This window comes from Neopelma chrysocephalum, unplaced genomic scaffold (assembly GCF_003984885.1).
Source record: "Neopelma chrysocephalum unplaced genomic scaffold, ASM398488v2 Primary Assembly neopelma1_26, whole genome shotgun sequence".
Classification (NCBI taxonomy): Eukaryota; Metazoa; Chordata; class Aves; order Passeriformes; family Pipridae; genus Neopelma; species Neopelma chrysocephalum.
Window position 1 is genome coordinate 12,837,806 of NW_020897695.1, and position 21,450 is coordinate 12,859,255.

Consider the following 21,450-nt stretch of genomic DNA (forward strand, 5'->3'; position numbering starts at 1 on the left):
CAATTCAAAACTGTTAGTATTTTTACAATACTTTGTAACCATGTAATGTTCAGAAGTCAACCACTGAGCCTGTAACAAGTACCAAAACCAACTAGAGCACCCTGTTCAAAATAGCCTCAGAATAGGAAGCGCCCAACTCCTGCTGGTATCATGCACACTGAAAACAGGACAGCCACAAGTACAGCATTCGCCCCATCTCCTGCATGGCAAGAGTAAAGCATTCTGTGTACCTGTAATACCTAAGTCCCTATGGAGTTAATTTTGGGGCAATCATACCTTATCACACTTGGAATAGAAGGAATAGACAGTCAACCTTTCAAAACAAAAACATGCACCCTAGGGGACACACATACACACAATGGAATGGAAATTCTGTTAGCCCTATGCATGCCTTTTAAAATAAAGTGGTTATAGAAAAAAATGGTCAGAATGACACCACTCATCTGTAGGAGCAGTAAGTTATCAAAATTGGCTGATGTTGCCATGAGGAGTAGTTTAGTAGAATGGAATCTCTGTTTCATATGAGAACATATTTAAAGCCTGAATAAGAATAGAGGATGAAAACCCAGAGAAAACTTTTTGCACCCAAACATTCCTGGGAAATTTTGTGAGTGAGGCTTGACAGCAAGAGAAACTTGGTTTCTCTGGATGTTATGACTACCCTTCACTGCAGTCACTGCAGTAATGTAAAAGTTACACAACCTGCAAGGAAGGTCAAACAATACCAACTCTTCTCAGAGACACCTCTCTGCTGAAAGAAAAAGATTTTATGGTTTGACCCCTTCGGTGATGTAACCTTGTTTTTAGAAATTAAAAAGAAAAAAATCAACTTGTGTTAATTGCAAACAAAATAAGACACAGAGCAGGTTATTACCACAAAGAGTTTCCCAATAACCCAAGAGCTGTCAGGAAATTATCCTGAACACAACAGGCAGAAAATACACTCCTACATGCATTTGGTAAGAGTAATTAGGACAATGAATAAATGAATTATGCAAACTAATGAAGGAGCTAGGCAATTTAAATCACAGTCCATTCATTCTCTCCCTCTTCAGAGAAGGATGAAGGAAACCTACAAGGCATATTAAGCAGTTAGCTCTTGAATTACAAAGTACATCATGCCAAAATCATTGCAAATACTGCGTATTCAGACATGCAAAAGCAGACAGAAAGTTAACCTACTGAAGATGGTTTTGCATGTTTTAAGAGAAACAAAATAAAAAAAACAGGAACAAAAACCCTCACAAAAACATTCTGGCAGTTAGACAGCTGTCACAGGAGTAAATCTATACTCCAGTGATATTTCAGACTTCCATCCTCACTGTACTCTCCATTTTCAGGGCAGGATTTATCTCACAGCAGTTGATGGATAGGAAAGAAAGGCAATCAGACTAAGAGGTCTTTATAATTGGGACTACTGAGCAACTTAGTGATACTCTGCTTTTTCATGTCAAGATTACAGCCCTTCCTGCTCTACAAAAAACGGGACGGGGGTGTGGGGTCAGAGAAGAAAGCCCCCAACCCTAGTTGCTGTTTCTGTCAATATCTGACTGAAAGTATCCAGGTCTGTGCTGCAATTACAGGAAAGACAGATGCCTTTAAAAGTATTTCCATTCCCTTCCTAGCAAAAGGAACACTAGATGGTGCTACATTCGTATTCCTATCTTTACACTCTCAGATGAAGGGGAGCAGCAAGAAAAAGAAAAGTTAAAAAGAAAAAAACAACTAGGACATGATAGGTGCCTCCCACACGTAGCAGCAAAGTGTCAATTCCATACAGTGCTGCCCCACTGTCCACCAACCTTGGGACTTGAGTCGTCTTCTTCCCGTTTACCAACAGGAGCTCCACAATCGATAGCAGTAGAAAGTAAGTCGGACTGCACTTTTCTCTTAAATCTTGCTACCAAAACCCAAAATGAATTATTACAAAACAAAAAAACTACAGCAGCTACTGAGTCCATTTTCAGGTTTAATACTGTTAGAAAATTATGTGCTCCACCAGCACTTTTTGTAACAACTCTTAAAACATTCATAAACAATTTTTTAAAATTAATCAATTGACCTATTTCATTTGCCCTTCTATGCTCAAGTTAGCACAGATTCAAAAGCATTTGCTTCCATAACACTTCTGTTACATCAACTATGAGCTATCAAATTCTGTGAGAAAGAAGTCTTTTAGGGTGCTGGTCACCACTCAGACACTGGCTTAAAGAAACTTTCACTACGCTGCTTTTTGTCACCCAGGCCCAACCCTACAGTGCTCATTCCCTCGGTTATGCCAACATAACTGCTTTCAGGCCACACAGTAGGACAGATCAGAGAGGCGTGATCTAGGTAAAAGTAACCCTCATCTCCCCTCTGACACAAAAAAACAGAGCAAGGATTCTATCCAGACCAGTTGCCCAAATACCTCCAGTTACACTCGCACAGAAATCTGCACAAGCACAATTCTGAGGTGGTCTGGGGACAAAAAATGTTTAAGCCAACCTTGTTTCCACGAAAACACACTTAGCACAATCAGAATGTGCAATGCTCTCAGCTACATTACATCCGCTCTTGGGTCCCAGGCAGGGAAGATTGTTCTGCTGAGAAAGAATGCCAGAGTACCTCTCTACTGCCAGCAAACAAAAGAGGAAACAAAAACATTAACAGCAACAAAAAAGGAAACAGCAATTATTAAAAATTCTTTGAGCATTGATGGTTCTCCTTGAAATTTAAACTGCAAAATGTACACATCATATAATTTATTAATAGATATACTAAAGACAACTCCAATTAATTACCATTAGCTGGTAACATTTCAGAATGCATCACCACACTGTGCCTCAGTTTCCCATTCTTTTCTTAAATGTGCTCAAGCCTTTATTTGCAAGAATTTTTCCAGTTAATTTTTACAGTAGGGTTAGTCTTAGACTAAAAAAAAAATAGATTAACGGATTGCTGAATTTGACTTGACTCTAGAATGAGTCAAGGCTTGGCATCAGAAGAAAAATTATGGTACATGCAGACTTGATATGAGCAATTTCCTTCCCACTAAACAGTTTAATAGTGTAAATAGTGCTAACTTGTCAGTCAGAACTAAATAAAGTCTTCATGTTAAAGCCTCTGACAATACTTATTCCTCTTCAAATATTTTTCTTTCTGTTTGTTTTGAGGGTACATGTTGCATACCTGCACATAATACTGACAAAGATTTTACAGAGGGAGTATGAGACCAATTCCTCCCATCCTACACCCTTTGAGACTTTATAAAGCACTGCAAAAAGCTGAAATTCAGAAAAATCCATTCCAAAAAAAAAAAGGAACAAACAAACAACCAAAACAAACACAAAAACCAACCAACTAACCAACCAACCAACAAAACACCACCATTTCTACTGCAAGTCTTATCATGTTGTCTGCAGGTCACAAACAGTACAAATCTGCCGCTGCAGAACAGCAAATCCATTTAAAAAGCATTATGGGATCAATCTGTAAATGATACTTGGCTGACAACTAAGCTAGAAGAAAGAGATTCAGAAACTACATCAGGCTTGAAGGAATGTGAAGTAGCAAGAACATGCACTGACCTCCATTTAATAAAAACCATTTTAAAAGTTTTAAAGTAAGAGTTTGTCTTGCCTTTCAAGGAACCATAACCAAGAAGGCATCTTGATTCATGAAAGAAGTTGGTTGTCCTGGCTTGTGGTCAGAAACAGAAAACAAAGTTAAATTCCTGATAACAGAGGAGTGGGGGCTGGGGAGGAACGGAAACAGGACACAGACAAGAGAACAACTTCCAAGATCCTTTTACAAGGTGTCTGGAAAACAGTTATGCTACCAGGAATGTAGCAGCGTGTGATGTGTAGTTTCTAGTTTACCTAACAAGCAAATACCTACATGGCAGTCCAAAGGGTGACCCTTTTATGAACTAACCAGTTAGATCCAAGGGAGGGATGGCAAGTAAGTTTATTTAAACAAAAGATTTATTTTATGTAGGAGCATACCTGACTGAAAGCGACTCCAGTGTTAATCCTGCTGCTTGTCTTCTCCAGGGAAGGGATGGATTTGAGAGCACCTCTGCCCTTCTTTCTGTTTTCTTTTTTTTCAGACTATCAACTCTTACTAACTACACAGCAGTTGGGCTGAGCTAAGTCAAGGCATGCTACCAAAGCATCTGTTGATGGTCACCATTACCTAATTCTCTGACCTACAGACAATTCAGAAAAGGCTAAAAGTAACTCAAGATAAATGCATCTGACAGCCAGTTAGAATGGCCTCAGTCTTATTTCTGTTTTTCTCAGACATCTCATTTCTCCCTTCCACAAACTCTGTTGACTCCTTAAACATTCCCAAAAGAACTGACAAGGTCACTTTAAGCTAAAAGAGGTTCACAGTTCAGACAACAAACCATGCATTTGAAATGGAAACTGCCTGTCATTTCATAACCATAACTAAACTGCGTTACAATGATTATTCAAACACAAAAGAATTGGGTCAGCTGACCACATCATTAAGAATCTAATTCTATTTAAAATACCATAGTTCAACACATATTCAATTTATTTATATGAATCTATAATAAGAAGGTATTTAACCTTTCATAAAAGCATGCAGATGAAGCTGTTATGTATACCTTAACTTTTACTGTTCCAGAACTAATGTGACAAAAATGAAATGGTTTTGAAAAGCAAAAATATGTACAGGCAAAATGTGACGTTAGATCCTATTTCTCCCATCCCTTTTCTCCCACAGAGCAATTCTCTTATCAAGATAAAAATCTAAGTTATGTTGAACATTAGGACAAGCATTCCCTGAACTTTAAGCTGCAGTGTTTCCTTCTCCTCATCCCTGACTTGATTTTCCAAAAAAACTTCAAATGGTTCAGCTTCCCAAGTACATAAATATAGTAACCTAGTTTCACAGCTGTCATTGGTCTAGCCTATTTGCAAGAGCCTTAAACCTTACAAAGTGCTTTCATTGAAAATTCAAGTGCTTGTGAAATCACTTAAAGAAGAAAAAAACCAGCAGCACTGTCCATGAACCAGATACCCCACCAAGAGCTCAAGAACAGAAGCTTAACCTCCACATCCTTCCCAAGACAAAAGATTCAACTGCTTACCAGTAATGGTGCAGGCATCTCTGTACTCTCTGCAGTCTGGCACATCATCTTCCACCCCTTCACTTACATAGTGCTCTTCGTGGATGCCTGTGTTACAGGCTAGGACTGCATGATTCGACGGCTCCGAAGGAGGCGCAGTGCCGGCCAAAGTGCAGTCGTGCAAAGCTGTGGCGTCCAGCTTGGCAGGTTTCACAGGGTTGTACAATGTGCCATCAGGGGGACCAGCACTGGAGACTGGGTCTGGTTGGCACAGGCAGAACTCTTTCTCTTTGCTAGAGTTGGCTTCAAGAAGTCTGCAAAACACAAAAGAAACAAATGTTCAGTTCAAGCCATTCCAAACAGCATAAATTAGAATAGATAACTTTCTTTTCCTTTAACATTAGTTTAACCTAACAAGTGCAGCAAATACTAAACCCCCAACACTCTTCACAGAGCAGCTGCCTATCTCTGCACCTTGCACAGTCACGTAAAGTAGAGAAGTGCTATTCCTTGCACCATATTATTTACCAATGGCTGATTAAATATCCCTATTTTTGCCTATCCCAACTTGCACTAAGCACAGTCCGTTCACCTTGACTCATTCACCAACTTTCTCTTACATCAGCCAAGCAAAAGCTCTATGTAACCCAGCATACTGTATGAGCCAGGTCATGCAGACAGACTGCACATCACTGATTGATTTACTGGTACTTTATTAACATCATAATTTGAAATTGACTGATAGTAAAAAATAAAAAAAATTATTAGAGGCTTATACTGTAACCCTACTAGACTTTCCTCACCACTGTGCCACCCTGCACAGCCTGGTCCCTCGCTGCCAGACTGGCAGCTGGCACCTTTGCTCCCTTTACAGAATACACACTAAACAGAACTCAAGGTGCACTGGCTTAAGGGGGTGACCACTCATTGCTGCTCCCCAGTGCTTCAGCCTCAAATAGGGAACAATGCCCCTCAAAGCTGGATACCGATGCTCCCAGCAAGGTTAAATTTGCCACAGAAGCAATGAAGAAAAGCACATTTCTCCAAAAACTTCACCAAACCTTTTGTGTAAGGGACTAAAGGCACTGCAACAACTGGTGGTGTGGTACTGCTTTTGGTTATCAGCAGTGTAAGGAAAGATGCAAATGCTTACTTCTTCTAGCAAAGGAAAATGAAATCACGCGATTACAGAAAAACAGACCTGGGAAAAACAGACTTGAAAGACCTTATACACGTAGTAGCTACAAGGCATAAAGCAGCAGCGGAAGAACAGGCTGCACAAGAACACCCAGACTACATGGGAAGAGTAGAAAGCCAGTAAGAAGACACAGCTGCACTTGTTTGCAAGCAGAAGGTGCATATGCAAGTGCAGCAACAGAACGTGCTATGTTCAGTGCTTCCTTGGGAACCAGATATACAACAGTTTTCTCAAGAATCCTATGAAAAAGGTTCTCCTTAATCTCTAGGAACATGACCAGATAATCTTATTTTGCTCTTAAAGTTACACTCAGGATTTTGGCACCTTATTTTCTGACGTTTCTAGCCGATAACATTATTGCTTCACCAAGGCATGACAGTATTTCTAGAAACTAATCACAAGACTCAAGTATTAGTCTCTAAACTGTCAAGATGCATATCAGGTGTTCCAGACCTTCTGGAAGGAAGCTTCAAAGAAAGCTTGCAACAAAGTTGTAACACTGCACCAGCATCATCTATTCTCAAACTATTTTTCCCTTTCAGCACAGGCATAAGAACAAAAAAGCAAAATTCTTTCCCCCTTTCAGAAGGTCTCAACTAGGATATGTTCACCCAGAATCAGAACACTGTAACTGGAAAACAGATGGGCAATACTAACCCATGGAAAAAACACCCTCATACACAAAATGCCATTTCATTAAGTTTTCCTCAATTACAGACATTTGTGTTTCTGCATGAGTTCACTCAACCCAGAAACAGTTCTCACACCCAGAGACTCAAAAACTGTATTTTGTAATGATCATAATAGGAATATTATGATAGCTATAGGAACATACTAAAGCAAATGATAAATTTATGATACTATACTCTCATACAAATCGAACTCTTACTGTGGCAGCTGCAGGAAGAGAAAGTTTCACTCGAGTGCTTTAACAGAAAGTGTTACAGTTCCCCTGCAGAGCATCCATTATTCCTATGCTATCACAGTACATACTGAAAAGAACAATGGGGTTACTTGTACTGATTACTTTTAAAATGGTCCCCTTTCAAGTGGCTCCTCTGAAATAACAAGAGGGAGATTACTGATATTAGAAATTAGTTGCTCAAATGAAGTTGGAATCAAAATGAAAATCTTCATTTTTCTCTCCACAATGAAGATAGAAACAACTTAAGCTATAAACAAGAAAAAGTACTGGAAATGCACCTACTAACTGTTTAGAAGGGCTCTATTTTGTCCTAGCTGCTACCACACATCTGTGAATTACATTTGTTTTGGGAAACTGTTAGATAAGTCTGTTGTTATGAACAAGGGCATGTCTGGGATTAAGTAATTGAAAGCACTAACAGCACTTTTCAGATTTTCTTGTCCTCCTCTACCCTCCTCTCCACACCCTACTTCAGCAACCTCAGGAAGGCAGAAATATAACAGCACTACCGAATGAAATAACACTGATAATCAAAGTGTGATTTGTGTGTAAAGTCTTCAAGTGAGTTTTGGGAATCTAAGATCTTGTAACTTTTCTGAACAAATGACATTCAACATCTGACATACCCGATCATCTTTACTCATTCATGACTTTTATCTCCCACACAGTCCTCACCAAAAATACTTTTGGCCAGAACATAACATTCCACTTTGTGTTAGAAGTTGTGCCTTCACCCAGTTTAACATTCACTCCACTGAGGTACTATGGAACCAGTTCTCCCCCTACCATAAGCTGCACTCCAACAGCTTCTGCCTTGTCACTGTTAAGAAAGAACAAATAGAGATACACATTCAGAAACAAAAGTCATCAGTGCTCTTCCTTCACACAACCTTTACTTCACTGTTGGTAACTTAGGGAAACTATAAGCAAATAGAGCTTGAAAACACAAAGAAGCAACCAATCCCAACCCCCCAAACAATTCCCACAAGTCAGTCTGCCTGGTCTACTACAAAAACACATGGAATGTCTATGAGAAAGTCAAATTCTAGATTAAGGAAGAGAATTTGCCTTGATCTTAAAACCTTGTATCACACAGGAAGAAAAGCCAGCACAAATGCATATGTCTGCTTCCTTATCATTTAATACGCTTGATTTCCATACACACAGTGGAGAAATGTTGCTCAGACTCTTACCAAATCCACAGAGGCACTGTTTGCATGCCCCCTCTTGCAAGGCAAATATGACCACCTAATCCAGTGGTGCACACGTTTCCTTTAAAGTTCCATCTAAGTCTTCCTATTGCAAAAAAAAAAAGAAACTGCAGCTGAGCAGTATTTACCAGATTGCCAAAACAGCCATTGTAGCAACTGCGCCCATGAAATACACAACATTATTATTCTTTAGTCAGTCTCACCTGGATTCTTACACAAGATGGTACAAATTGTTATTGCACTGTTTCGTATTTACTCCTGATATCTAAACGAGAATATAAATTGTTATTGCAGTTTTGTACTTACTCTGACATTCAAACAAATGTACAGTTTGCAAGTCAGATTATAACTTTTCCTGATGAAAATTCAATGCATTTCATTCTTTCTACTGCATATGCCAAGAGCAGCCTTCATACAGGATTTAAATAACTCCTCTCTCCTACCTAATATGACATAATTCAGCTTTTGCCTCAGTGGCTGTATTGCACTATTTCTACCAGTCTACATACAATGACAGTTTGGGGCCAATAAACAGAACTGGGACTAAAGAAATACTTAATTAGGAATGTTTGAACTTAATCCTTCAGTGTAAAACTGTTTGCTGAGAAAAGCAAAATTCCCTTAAGTTTATCATCTAAACCTTTTTAGCACAGGTCATTTTACTCTGAGAAAACCCTTATTTGTCAGTTGTTTGTTAAAGGCACTCATTTCAACCCTGCACTTCCTAAGAGCAATCACATAAACACAAAAACTTGCTCTTGCACACCTCTTCTGAAGAATGCTCGGATTTTTTGGTCTAACCCAATAAATGCTTAAAACAGAGCATTTGCCTGATTCCTGTGTGAAGATCTTAAGTTCTATAAATGGCCAACAGCATTATAATCTATTAGTACGTCTACACAATAGATTGGACTGTGACTGCAGCGTAACTAAGACTTGATCAAGAAGTACATTGGGTACTGACTGTAAGTGTACCTGTGGCAGCCCAGATTACAAAAGGCAAAAGTTCAAAGCTAACAGACACATTTACATCAGCCAAGATATGAGAGTTTTGAGGTAAAAAAATCTCCACATCAGTCAGCCATTTCTGGGTTCTGGACATGAAAAAAGGTTAGTTAATTTTTTAATTTGCAGTGTGTTTTGCGGGGAAGAGTGTTGAGTTTCATGCACCACAAATTTCACATACAAGCAAATAAAATAAACCATTTGCTTTTTCATAGCCATTTGAGATAAACTTTTTCTGCATTTAGCATTAAACACATTAAACACTTTAAAGCTAAATATATAAATGACTTAAAGTAATCCTTCTTCCTCCACCAAAGCAGAAGAAGATATAGAGTTATTCAGCCGTGTGCCTAACCACAGCCCAGCAGTGCCAACAAATACATTATCTGTAACCTTACAACATTATTCTTATCGCCATCTTGGATTGCAACAGGAGTCATTTACTGCAGTCACAAAACAGCTGGAACTCCTACAACTAATATGCTATCCAAGGGCCACAAGCTGCACCCTACGGTGATCATTAAGCTTTGAACTATTTTTAGTTAACAGCTCAAATTTTGTGACCCAAATAATACTTTTATTTAGTAGTCTAAAATGGCAACTTGGATACTGCAAACATCTGCCAATTTGAAGAAAGACATCCTTAATGGAGGGGAAAAATGTCTTTCCAGGACTTCTGATTATAATCTTCCAGGTCATCCTTTTGCTATGCATACTCTCATACAGAATTTAACTATGCTGTTTGGTTTAGAGCAAAAGCAAAACCATTTACTGTGACCCAGCTGGTTTTCCAGAACAACTCTGGTGCACATGAATCAATTCCCTTTTGAGTAAGAGAATCTGAAAACTCTGCTCCAAGATGGACTTCAAATGCTTCCTGCTGTCTAACAGGGACATGAAACTTCAAGCAACCCCATGGCTACATCACTGCAAGGTCATCTGGCGTGTACCTATTAAATTCCTCCTTCAAGAAGCTTCAAACTGCATAGGTAAGTGGGGACATTAAGCCCAAGGTGACAAGCTAAATCTAATCTAAAGTAACCCACACAAATCAGTAATTAAGATTTAAGAACCCTCAGTGTTTTGATCTACCCACCCATCCCTACCAACCAAAGTATTTGCTAATTTAGACAGAACCACAGGGTATCAAGGGACTGAGGAAACTTTCTACTTTTTGCATCTGCCTGGAGCTACAGAGCTCTGATCCTGTATTCTCATTTACTAATTTACTAATTCTCATTTACTAAGTACTAACTGACAGTTAAACACTTCAGAGGGTTTTAGGGTGTGTAAATTCTTCCCTTTTATGTACTTGCAAGAGTTCCACCAAAAATGTTCTTCCTGTTTTGTACATCACTTTGTAAATCCATGAAATCCATGAAACGCCTCTGTTTTACTAAGTCTGGTAAGTTTTACTAAGTTGTTTAAAAACAACCCTCAAGCTTCTTATTTACACAAAAAAAAAATTATTCAGATGTAAAATTCCCCATGTAGACACTGGAGCAAATCAAAGCTAGTTTATATGTCTGCCTAATCTGTGAAACAGATAAACATGCTGGCCTACCCTTTTTATTTGGGAAAATAATTGACCAAAGCCACTTAATAAGACTTGCTTCAAGCATTCAACTTGTTTATTTCTTTACTAATTCACATTTTGCATCTACAAAAGTTGCCCTTTTTTTTTTTTTAATTTAAAAACCATTTCTTAGTGGGTGGGTTCAAAAGCCAGCCAAAATGCTTTCTTCCATTTAAACACACTTTGTCAGACCATAAAGAAACAACCATTTGCAGTATGTCTGGCTTTTACACACAGACATACCTAAACAATCACTGTTTAACTTTTAGATAAAGGCTGAATTTCATCCTAATTAATTTACTGAGTTGTTTTAATCTTGTACTGTATTACATACCCTCTTATAAACCATGGGAGTCTAGCTTCCACTCAGAAGCTGCCTTTCAAACACATGCAGAATGCTGACTGCTTAGCTAAACCTCCAACTCAAGGGACATAAAGAGGCAAAGTGTCATAGATGAGTGACAGAATGTGAGAAGCAGTTTATTTACCTTCAAAATCATAAACACAAGTACTGTGTTTCTCATGTAAAAATTAAAGGGACAAGCATCTTGGACAACTCCAGACTACATCCTTCTCCAAAATTTTAAAGCCATTCAAGGTCCTTTTACAAACATTCTGTCTAGATTTCCTAGCCATATATTACATTCAGACTATATTCCACGCTTTTTGTTTGTTTGGCATTTTTCTTCTCCTTCATAGTGGGGTTAGGAACTCTTTGGCCTAGCCAAATGCAATCTTTGCAGGAAAGTATCAACACCCAGTTTCTATGTCGCGCTATGAAGGATCTTCTCAGGTATCTGCCTCCCTAAAGAGGGTCTCTTCTGCCTATGAAACCATTAAAGAGCATTTTCAAGCTAGAGATTTGAAGGGTTTTTAAAACCAAGTTTTATAAAGCCTCATAACTGACAAATATTAAGTTGATAAAGGCATCCAAAACCAGAACAATACCTGGTTAACTGCCAGTGGCATGGTAATGTCATTTGCAATTAAAAAGTCACCACTAGAGAACAGAAGCCAAAACAGCACCAGCAATAACCAAAAAACTGCTTAAGCCATAGTATAACCATGTACAGCATAAAATCTTACCCTCCAAAGGTCCCCAAAGCTGCTGCTGTGACCTTGTTTGACCATTAGGTCATCAATCAAGACACTCATGTTTTCTCAAAAAATAATAAAATCAAAACACCACAAATAATAAGCCTCTTAAAGGAAGAAAAAAAAATTAAGGAAAACCACCCCACTGTACTCCACAAACCAAAGTTTCTCACCACGAGGATTTGGCCTTCAGAAGGAGCCCATCAGTCTCTTCGGCCCTAAGGCCAAGGGACAGTGGAAGCACACTGTGAGACAGGCCCTGGGTTTGACCTTAGCAGCTGTGAGGGCACAAGTGTGCTCTCACCCTGCTTTATGTAACACTGCCCCTCTTTGCTCTGAGTTCCTTCAGGCAAGTATTGCAGGGTTCTATAAATAGTTCTTCCTCATGTAAGGCTCACATTACACTGGGAGCTTTTTACAGCTCCCTCTTCTTTTATTAAATATAGGCCAAAAAAAGTGCCCTCCTCACTCATCTCTTCTCTCAGTGAAGAAAAAAACCTGAAAACAGTTAAAAATAATTAGTGCATTGCCTTTCCTGCAACACATCATGCTACTGGCTGGGAGATCTTAGCTAGAGAAGCTGCATACCTGTCTTGGAAAGGGAGAAGTGTTCTATCACCAACACTAGTACAGAGTGTATGTGATCTGTATGTGCAGGCAAAGAAGGAATTCTCCTGGAAACAAAGCAAAGGTCAGAGGTATGGCAATGCAAAGTATAAACACCTCAGACATGTACTTTCTTTTCATACCCATGCACGTGCAAGGTGCTCACTGAGGTAGATCAATGCAAGATGAGTCCAAAGAGCATGGCCCAATACTTCCTGAAGATGAGGAAAAGATATAACAACTTAAAAAAGCAAAACAAAACAAAAAACAAGCCACCAAGTAATTTGGGTTTAAAGTGCTGTTGCATTTAGTATGTATGGGCCCCTGCCTCATACCCAGCCAATATGCAAGTTAGAATACATGAACATCAGCTTCAGTACTTTAACACAATATCTACAGCATATGTCCTCATACTAATAAACAAAAAGGGCAGGCACCAAAGACTTGTCAAAGAGTTTAGGTATGGGGAAAACCTATTACACCAACAGCAAACCAGGTCCTCAAATAATATGGGTGGCAACAGTGATAACAGAAACCTGAAAAGTTCTTATTATTTATAGACCACAAGAGCATGAAACTCCCCACTTCTTTACTTCTCCTCAAAGATTTTCAAAAGACAGTTTTGGATACAGCTTTTCCACTAGCTGGGAAGAGCTATGGGATGACCACAATTTGTCTGAACTGCAGCAGAGGACGTAACACCACTGTCTCCACTCAAGTCCTGAGCTCACTTCCTATCCACAGAAAGAACCAGCAAGAGCGCTTGACCAGAAGCAGAGCAGAGCAGAGAGTCACAAATGCACTACACACACGTAAACTAGGTACTAGTAAAGGGGAAAACAAAACAAAAACCCCAAGAACCCACTGAACAGTGTCTGGGCCTAAGATAGCATGAAGTAAGTAAAGATTCAAATTAAAATGTGTTACCATTCCAAGCTAAAACCCTGATTGGCAAGCCAAGCCATACCTTCTTCCTCAGGACCACAATAAAGAGCAAGGGAAAGCAGCCAAAAGACCACATTAGTATTTTGGTTTCCCACCACCACTACTACTGTTTAATCAAAAATACAATTAACCTAATTGCCAGCAAGTTAGGGCCAAGAGTTTTAGTCAAGTAACTCTAAACAAAGAACAGACTAGTTCAAACCAAATATTTATCATGGCTTAAAACCTGGGGGGGGATTTTAATCTTGTTTTGCATTACTATTGTTCTTCATCTGTTACAGGAGGAATTTTTAATTTCTCCCCCTCCACAATGACCTTTAAAAGTCTACATAGACTTGGTATAATTTAAATTTTAAAAAAAATGCTGCTTCATAGGATTGGAAAAGTATCATTATTTCAAATTTTAATAGCTGTCCTTCTGAAAATATTTACAGAATTAAGACTTCTGTTTTTCTCTACTGTTTCTTATTGCCCAGTCAGTGAGAGCAGGAGGGGAATAAAATTCCTTGCAAATTGCCCTAAAAAATCCCCAAACCAAAACAAACACAAAACTCAAAAAAAATCAAAACCCACATACTATACCTCCTGTGTCCTGATCCACTTATTTTTAGGCTGAGTTTATTGCTTTGGACTAAGCTGAATAATTATATAAAAATTTGATTAAAAAAACCCCTCAACAATCAAATCAAAACCCAGTCTATTGACTAAGGACATCACTTTTTTTTTTCCCCCAGAAATTAAGAAATTGAAGTACCCTGTTACTGCTAGAGACAATTTTAAAGATAACTGTTGGGAAACTTACCTCCAAGGACAGTCAGACAACCAATTCCTGCTCTGAGTAGGATGCTAAGATGATCTGTTTTGGCTCACTAGCATCACTGGCCCTCACTTCCTGGCAACAAGCCTTCCCACGTGCTCCAGCAACTGGCATAATCCAGTAAGAACCTTCATCATCTTCAAGGTTGTCTTACAACCCTACACGTGCACAGAGTTCCTCAAAACCTACCCCACAATTTCTTAACTGGCTGTTAACAGATCTGGGCCTCATATCCATTTTTTTTTTTAATCTTTGATTAGGTATATATGGGAGCAATGCTTTCCACCACATACTATTTGTTTGAGAGGTCATGAGTGAACTGAACCCAGCTCTGTCACGAGCTCTATAATCATAGCCCCTCTCTGAAGCTTAGGCTGGGGGAATGCAGGTCACAGCCCTTCTCAGCCAAGAGAAAGCCAGACCTCCAATACTTGTGGATACCTGAGCCTCACGAGTTCACTTTAGGTACCACTGTTGAGGAATGACAAAACAAAGCAACAAATTCCTTAATAATCAGCAGTCCTGGGCCCTATACCAAAGCCTTGGTCACATGGACTTCCCAGCAACTGGGGCATGTGCTGCTGACTAATGAGGGCGCATCTCAACACACACCATTCCAACTCAGGACTGCTTCCCTTCTGCTCCCCTAGGGGCTCATGGCTACAGCAAAAGAAGGACATTTCACAGCCCTTCTCAAAACACTACAATGTAGTTTAAAAACTGGCACAATTATTCTGTCAAGTCATTTTTCTGCTTCTAAAGTTTGTGTGTAAACACAAAGAATAAAATAGGAAAATAAGAATTTGCTGTTTAAAGATTGTTCTGTATAATCAGTATAGTACCATATATATGTGTCTGTGTTCTTGGGAACCCAGAAATGTTTATCTTAACAACAGGCTGTGGAATTTTAGGAAACTGAGCCAATTGTCCATGGCTTAGTGCCATTAAAGACGAAGTCATACAAGCAAAGATTTTAGAACAGAGTTTTTTAGAATTCCAGGGGCATTAACATGAACATAGTAAGAGCAAAGCTGTGATACAGTATTTACACACACGCACAAAAAAAACCACAAACCCCGGAAAAAAACAAAACAAACCATCTCCTTACAAGGGAGAACTACACAAGAGCACAAGCTAGGGAATAAAAATGCAAATTAAATGCAACACATGCTCAGTTTTTGCTCCATTTTCAATCTACAGTATCTTACTTAGATACAGAATGAAGTTGAAATCCAGCATTGTGGCTTTCCCCAAAGGACCACAGAAATAAAAATTTGGATTCACTCAATACAGATGGATCAAATTCTTCCAAACCATTTGGAAACTGACTTTGGAAAATACTTGTGATAACCATTAAACATGATGCTTTCTGAAGTTGTCCTTAGATTAATTCCTGTGTGCATGTACATATTCTCCAAAACACACAACAGATAGTACTGGACACTGAGCCTCACTTAGTCACCAGAGCAGTAAGAAAGCATTTGACCAAACTGCCCCGACAGCTCCTGCTGAATTGTAAATCTCTACTGATGGAGACCAAAAACTATTGTAAGTGAACTAGACAAGCTGACCTGCTTACCATCAGTCAATTCAGTTCCCCACTTATCAGCGTGCCTTATGACTTATTCGTATCTTAGCACCCAGTCAGAAATAATTCTGAATATACCAACAGCCTCAGGCAAGCAACCCAGCCACCTTTCCATGAGGAAAATCATTCTTTGAGAAACCTTATTCCTATATATCAAGTATTTTATTCTTTGTGTACTCTAAAACCTAATTAGAAAACTGAAATTTCTCTGAAAGCGAAATTTTTCACTATAGTATCAAAAGCAACCCTTGCTTGGGCAGTAAGAGGAACTGAACTAATTCAGTAAAATATTACAGACACTTGATAAATGTAAAAGTGCACAGAACAACGTGTAGGTTCACGATGTTGGAAGACACAGCATTTGAACCACTTCTTTATTCCAATGAAAAATATAAAAATATCACTAAAATTCCCCGCCTCCAGCTTAAAAGAAAGCCTCTCTCAAAACAAGTATTTTATGACGCTTAGAAATGTCTTCCTTCAAAATGTTTTTTCATGACCTAACTTGGCAGAGCAATGGTCCTATAAGCCTCAGAACTACAATTAGAATTCATTTTCCTTGACTCATACATACTCTAGCACAAGCAAAGTTATCATTCCCAACACTCAGTTTCCTCAAACTAACGGTAACATTTTAGTAAGCTTTAAGAGTAGAACATCTTCTGGACTTTAAGCACCCATGGTTACATTTGAAGAAGATGATAAGTTTTGACACCATAGGAAAGCATCAGTAAAGCCAAAGTAATAGCCTTATTTCACACTCCTGGCTTGTGCATGAAGAAGCAAGCTTCTCTCAAGGGAGATGTGAAAGACTCAGACTTCAAGATCAACAGGTAAAATGAAAAGCAAGGCCTACAAGTACAATTCTGAATATAAGCACAGGATTTCCTGAAAGGAACAGATCTCTACCTACTCTGTAATCCCCTGTATAGATTGCTCTTCTGACATACAAACTGTTATTTGAGCTAAAGACATTAAAAAGGAATGAAGATTTGACAAATGAAACCAGTAACATTAAAAACTGCTTTGAGACACATCCTCAATTTCATGATTTAAGCCTTCATTAATTTTCAGTTATCTGTCCAATATGTTCTTGCAGCAGACCTCAGAGATTTATCATATCTTTTTTACTGCAAGAGAGGATATGAAATTCTCCTTGATATTGAAGAAGGGCTGGAGAGTACCTCCTTGCAACTTAGTGTGGCAGACAGGAAAAAATGAACTTGCATAGAAAGGGCTGCACATCACATCATTAAAAGATAGAAATTTGAGAAAAAAACCTTTTCCATTCTATGTAGGCACTGACTTACCTGAGACAAAGTCAACCTACTTAACTCCTTTTACAGTTCATGTAGAAAAGCTTTGGATTTAAATTTAGTCATGCTTTAAACATAAGCAAGGTGAAATACTATACTGTATCTGCCTGAGGGTTTGGGGTCCAATAGAATTCTCAGCAAGAAATGTTGAAATAACATTAAAAAGTATACACAATAATGGCAAAGATCTCCAGGCCATCACTTGCCTCATACAAATAACAGTTTTAGCTTTGTTTAACAAATTCTCAGTCATCCTTTTTTCAGAAGAACATAGCAGTCCAAACGGTTCATGCAGCCGTTCAAGCAAAAGACAAGACTGTATTCTAAAGTGAAAACTGAAGTATTTCCCCTACCAGGATGAAGGGAATTAAATATTGTAGCTGGTCCTAGTGCAGAGTAGAGATGTGGCTACACTAGACCACCCTTATTTCCCTTGCTGTTCCAGCTCCAGACTTGGTTTTCAGAAATACACTGTTTATTCACCTGTACCAACTGCAGGGTTCAGCAAAGACACAGCTCTCAGTTTCTACTAAGAACTATCTTCTTCTCTGTAAAATATTCTGCCATCATTCTGAAACTGTCTCTTTACAATATTCCATCTGTCTTTTGTGTACTTTTATGTCTCTGTAAGGTCCCATAGCTCAGTTTTCATATACCTATCCCCTCACCATGGAAACAGAAAAGGAAGAAAAACATAAATGAAGCATGTGCATTCTATTTTATTAAATATATAAAAATTCATCACCAAAATACCATACTGATATTCATCATTAGGTTGGAATCTCCATGGCCAAAACAGGAAGCACAGATAAGTTTCCCCATGACTCAAGCCTAGGAATAATTCCCTTGTAAACTTCCATCATCACCAACACCAGCAACTGACAGGTCAAGCCCAAAATAAGCCACTGTCCTGTAGTTTAAAAAGGCAGCCAGCTTTTAACCAGCAGTAAATCTAGCACAGCCCCTCTGGGGAAAACGTCTTGGTAGTGACAAGCTGCACCAGAACCTTCTTAGAGCTCTTTTAACAGATACACAGATATTAATGGTAGGTTTGCAGTTCCACAGCTCAAGCCCTTGCTCCAAATCTTCTGTTCAGTCCAGACTCCACAGGCACCAACACCCACACCAGCTGCCTGCACAGCCCCTGCCCACAGCACAAAGTATCTCTGCGCAATTTGAGTAAGGCCAACACTTTCTCAGCAGGATGAGACAGTGCTGAAACACTCTCTTCCTCGCCTCACTCTACCTACACTGACTGCAGTAGAAACACGAAGGTTTATTAATAAGCAGGCAGAAAAGGTCAGCAACTTGACTTGGATCCATGACTTTCTAGGCTAAGATAGTTGCACAGTATGCCAGACAGGTCAGATAAGAGACCAATTCTGCCAGGGCAGACTATGAGCCCGCATGGAAACACCACAGAATACACCTATATGGCCTCCCATAGATTCTAACTGCCAAATGAGTGTTGATACAGCCGAGTCAATATGGAACAGAAGGGTTTTTTACAACTCCTACTCATTTCCATTAATTCAGGTTAAATCTATGGTGAGGTAGGAAAACAGCGTAAAACAAGTCCAGCAACAGACAACAGATCACTTAACAACTGGCAGTACACTCTGGGGGGATTTTTTTTGTAAGTTTTCTCTGACAAACTTTTGCATAACACTGCTATTTCATAGATTTCCATTCTTCCACATTCTTTACATTGTGTTCAGACCTGAACGCACTGAAGAACAAAGGTGTTCATTAGCTTTTCAAAGGGCCCTACACAGAGATACCAATTTATAGTGCAATTAAGAAACCACACAACCCCCAAACATACAGCTAGAACAAAGATCTTGCAACTACAGCGCATATGTGACTTACTGGCACGGTGTTTGGCTGCAGGTTTCTGAATTCAGACAGATTTTTCCTCTTTGCCCTTGCACAAATTTATCCTCATTCAATAAGAAGCCTGTTTTTGCAGTCATGCATCACAACTATGTCACTGAAGGTATATGAATCCATTCTGCTCAGTTCTTTGAATTTACTTATTTATTTACAAATCAGGTTAAATATAATGCAGGATGTGTGTTAGTGCACAGTGGTAGAGTATATTCCTAGAGATGAAGGCAGGAAGGGAATTTGAGCATGCTCTACCCTTGCTCCAAACGCATATGAAGGTAATACACCTGCACAGTGCTTCCAGGACATTCACAGTGCAAAGTTAAAGGCAACTGGAGAGGACACTGATCCAATAATTTTTTATGTTCCTCAGCACAACCATCAGACTCAGCAGAGAGGCATATGCCATCAAGTCTTTAAAACCAAATACTTAACGCTTAGCTACCATAGGACAGTTTGCATTCATCACCAATTCCCTTGCTGCATGACAAAGGGCACCACCACAGCCACCAGGTTTTAACCATTATGGCCTGTGCTCTTCAGACAAATTACAAACAACTGTAAAAATAAAACTGAACTTAACAAGTTTGCAAATTACCCAGTGTACATCACATGTTCTACCTGATGTTGGGCAGAAAATACTTGAGTCAACAAAACTGATGTGCCATATGCAGAATTTTCCTAAAAACATCCTATACAGACAGAGTTGCACCACTGGATAAAGCCCCAAAAATCCATAAAACCGCATTAGCATGAAAGTCACCACCACACAATACTGTGAGCAGGACGAATGCTACCAGGAAAAATGAAGAAAGATAATATTCAGCAGGAACCCGTCCTGACTGGTCAGAGGAAAGAAAGACAAATGTTTTGAAAGTTATTTTCAACTGAGAAAAGGAAAAAAGAATGTTTTTCCATTTAAGATAAATGACACTACTCCAATATGAATGTATGGTGGAACATTTAAAACCTAACACCAAATAGTAATAAGAAGGAAGGATGATCTTTCACTTCAGCATGCCTGCAAGCCCTCTATTGCATGCAGTGTTACTTTATGAACACTGTCAGTACCAACTGACACAGCCCACCTTACTTTGTCTTTGGTGTCCCACAGCAATGAAACACATCATTGAAATGTATCTGCTATGTGGCAGCTTTCCCAGGTATGTCATTTAGAGAAGTCTCACACCACTCTGAATCCCATTTTAAGTTCTCCACCCACAGATTTTATTTGCAAAGATAAATGTGAAAGTGAAGAGAAATGCATTCACTCAGACATGCACATGGAGACTGTAAGATTGGCGATGACCTTTGATTTTAGCACTAAAACAAAACACATTAAAAATAAGAAAAAGGAAGGGAGGAAACGAAAAGCACAACAATGTACCTAGGGGAGTCTCACTAGCTATTCTGACACTTGCAAAAAACAGCAGCTTTCCTGCCCCGAGTTCATAAGGCAGCACATAAGCACATAAACTGGTGGGCCCTCTTTTGCTTTCTGCTGTTTTTCTACCTCAGAAGTTTTTTTGCATAATAGTTCTAAGAAAAAAATGGATAAAATTGAAGCTCACAGGGGTTCTATATAAAATTCTAAATATTAAAAAGCTGCTTGTAGCTGAGTATTTTGGTCAATATAAGAGTTCCACAATTTATAACAATTTCCTTTTTCAGTGGCACTGTTGTCTACATCAGCTTTCTCTGGTTACTGTGCAAAGTCTGGCACAAAAGCCAACGTAAAGCATAAATTAATGTAACTCCTACCTCATCCAAAATGTCTCTTAGCCTTTCCACTAACATATAGCAAAGAGCAGCACTTCTCAGATTCCCTGTATTAAAAGGCGTCTGTTGAGATCCAGGCAGCCCTTGAACATCATCACAGTGAAAACTGAAGTTTCCACCCATGCTTCTACTGATTTTCCCTCAAAAAACACAGATATTATTTCTAGCCAAACAGAAGTGAACAAACCTGACAACTGTGCCTTTTATTTGCAAGTTACCAGGAAATAACAACATAGTCAAAAACAGAAAAACACAGTTGGGCATCAAAGGTACCATTTTTTCCCCTCCCATTCCAAACCATTGGCAGTTCCCTTCTACAGCTCTCAGCCAGGGCTCTGTCCCTCAGCAACTCTAGGAGTCTAACCAGACTGCTAAAAATAGCTTCTCAACTACAGGACATGCACATTATCAGGGAAAACATT

At 39.0% G+C, this 21,450-nt stretch overlaps 1 protein-coding gene across 5 annotated transcripts in view; it reads right to left on the reverse strand.

The window, feature by feature from the left end:
* Nucleotides 1-21,450, reverse strand: part of TRAK1 (trafficking kinesin protein 1) — a 129,156-nt gene that overhangs the window by 76,923 nt on the left and 30,783 nt on the right. For all 5 annotated transcript variants that reach the window (XM_027675594.1, XM_027675591.1, XM_027675590.1 and 2 more), the window contains exon 2: nt 5,102-5,394. Coding sequence is in view for 4 of the 5 variants with exons in the window: in XM_027675591.1 (XP_027531392.1) it covers nt 5,102-5,394 (293 nt within the window). In the remaining variant the exon portion in view is untranslated. The remainder of the gene's footprint in view (nt 1-5,101; nt 5,395-21,450) is intronic.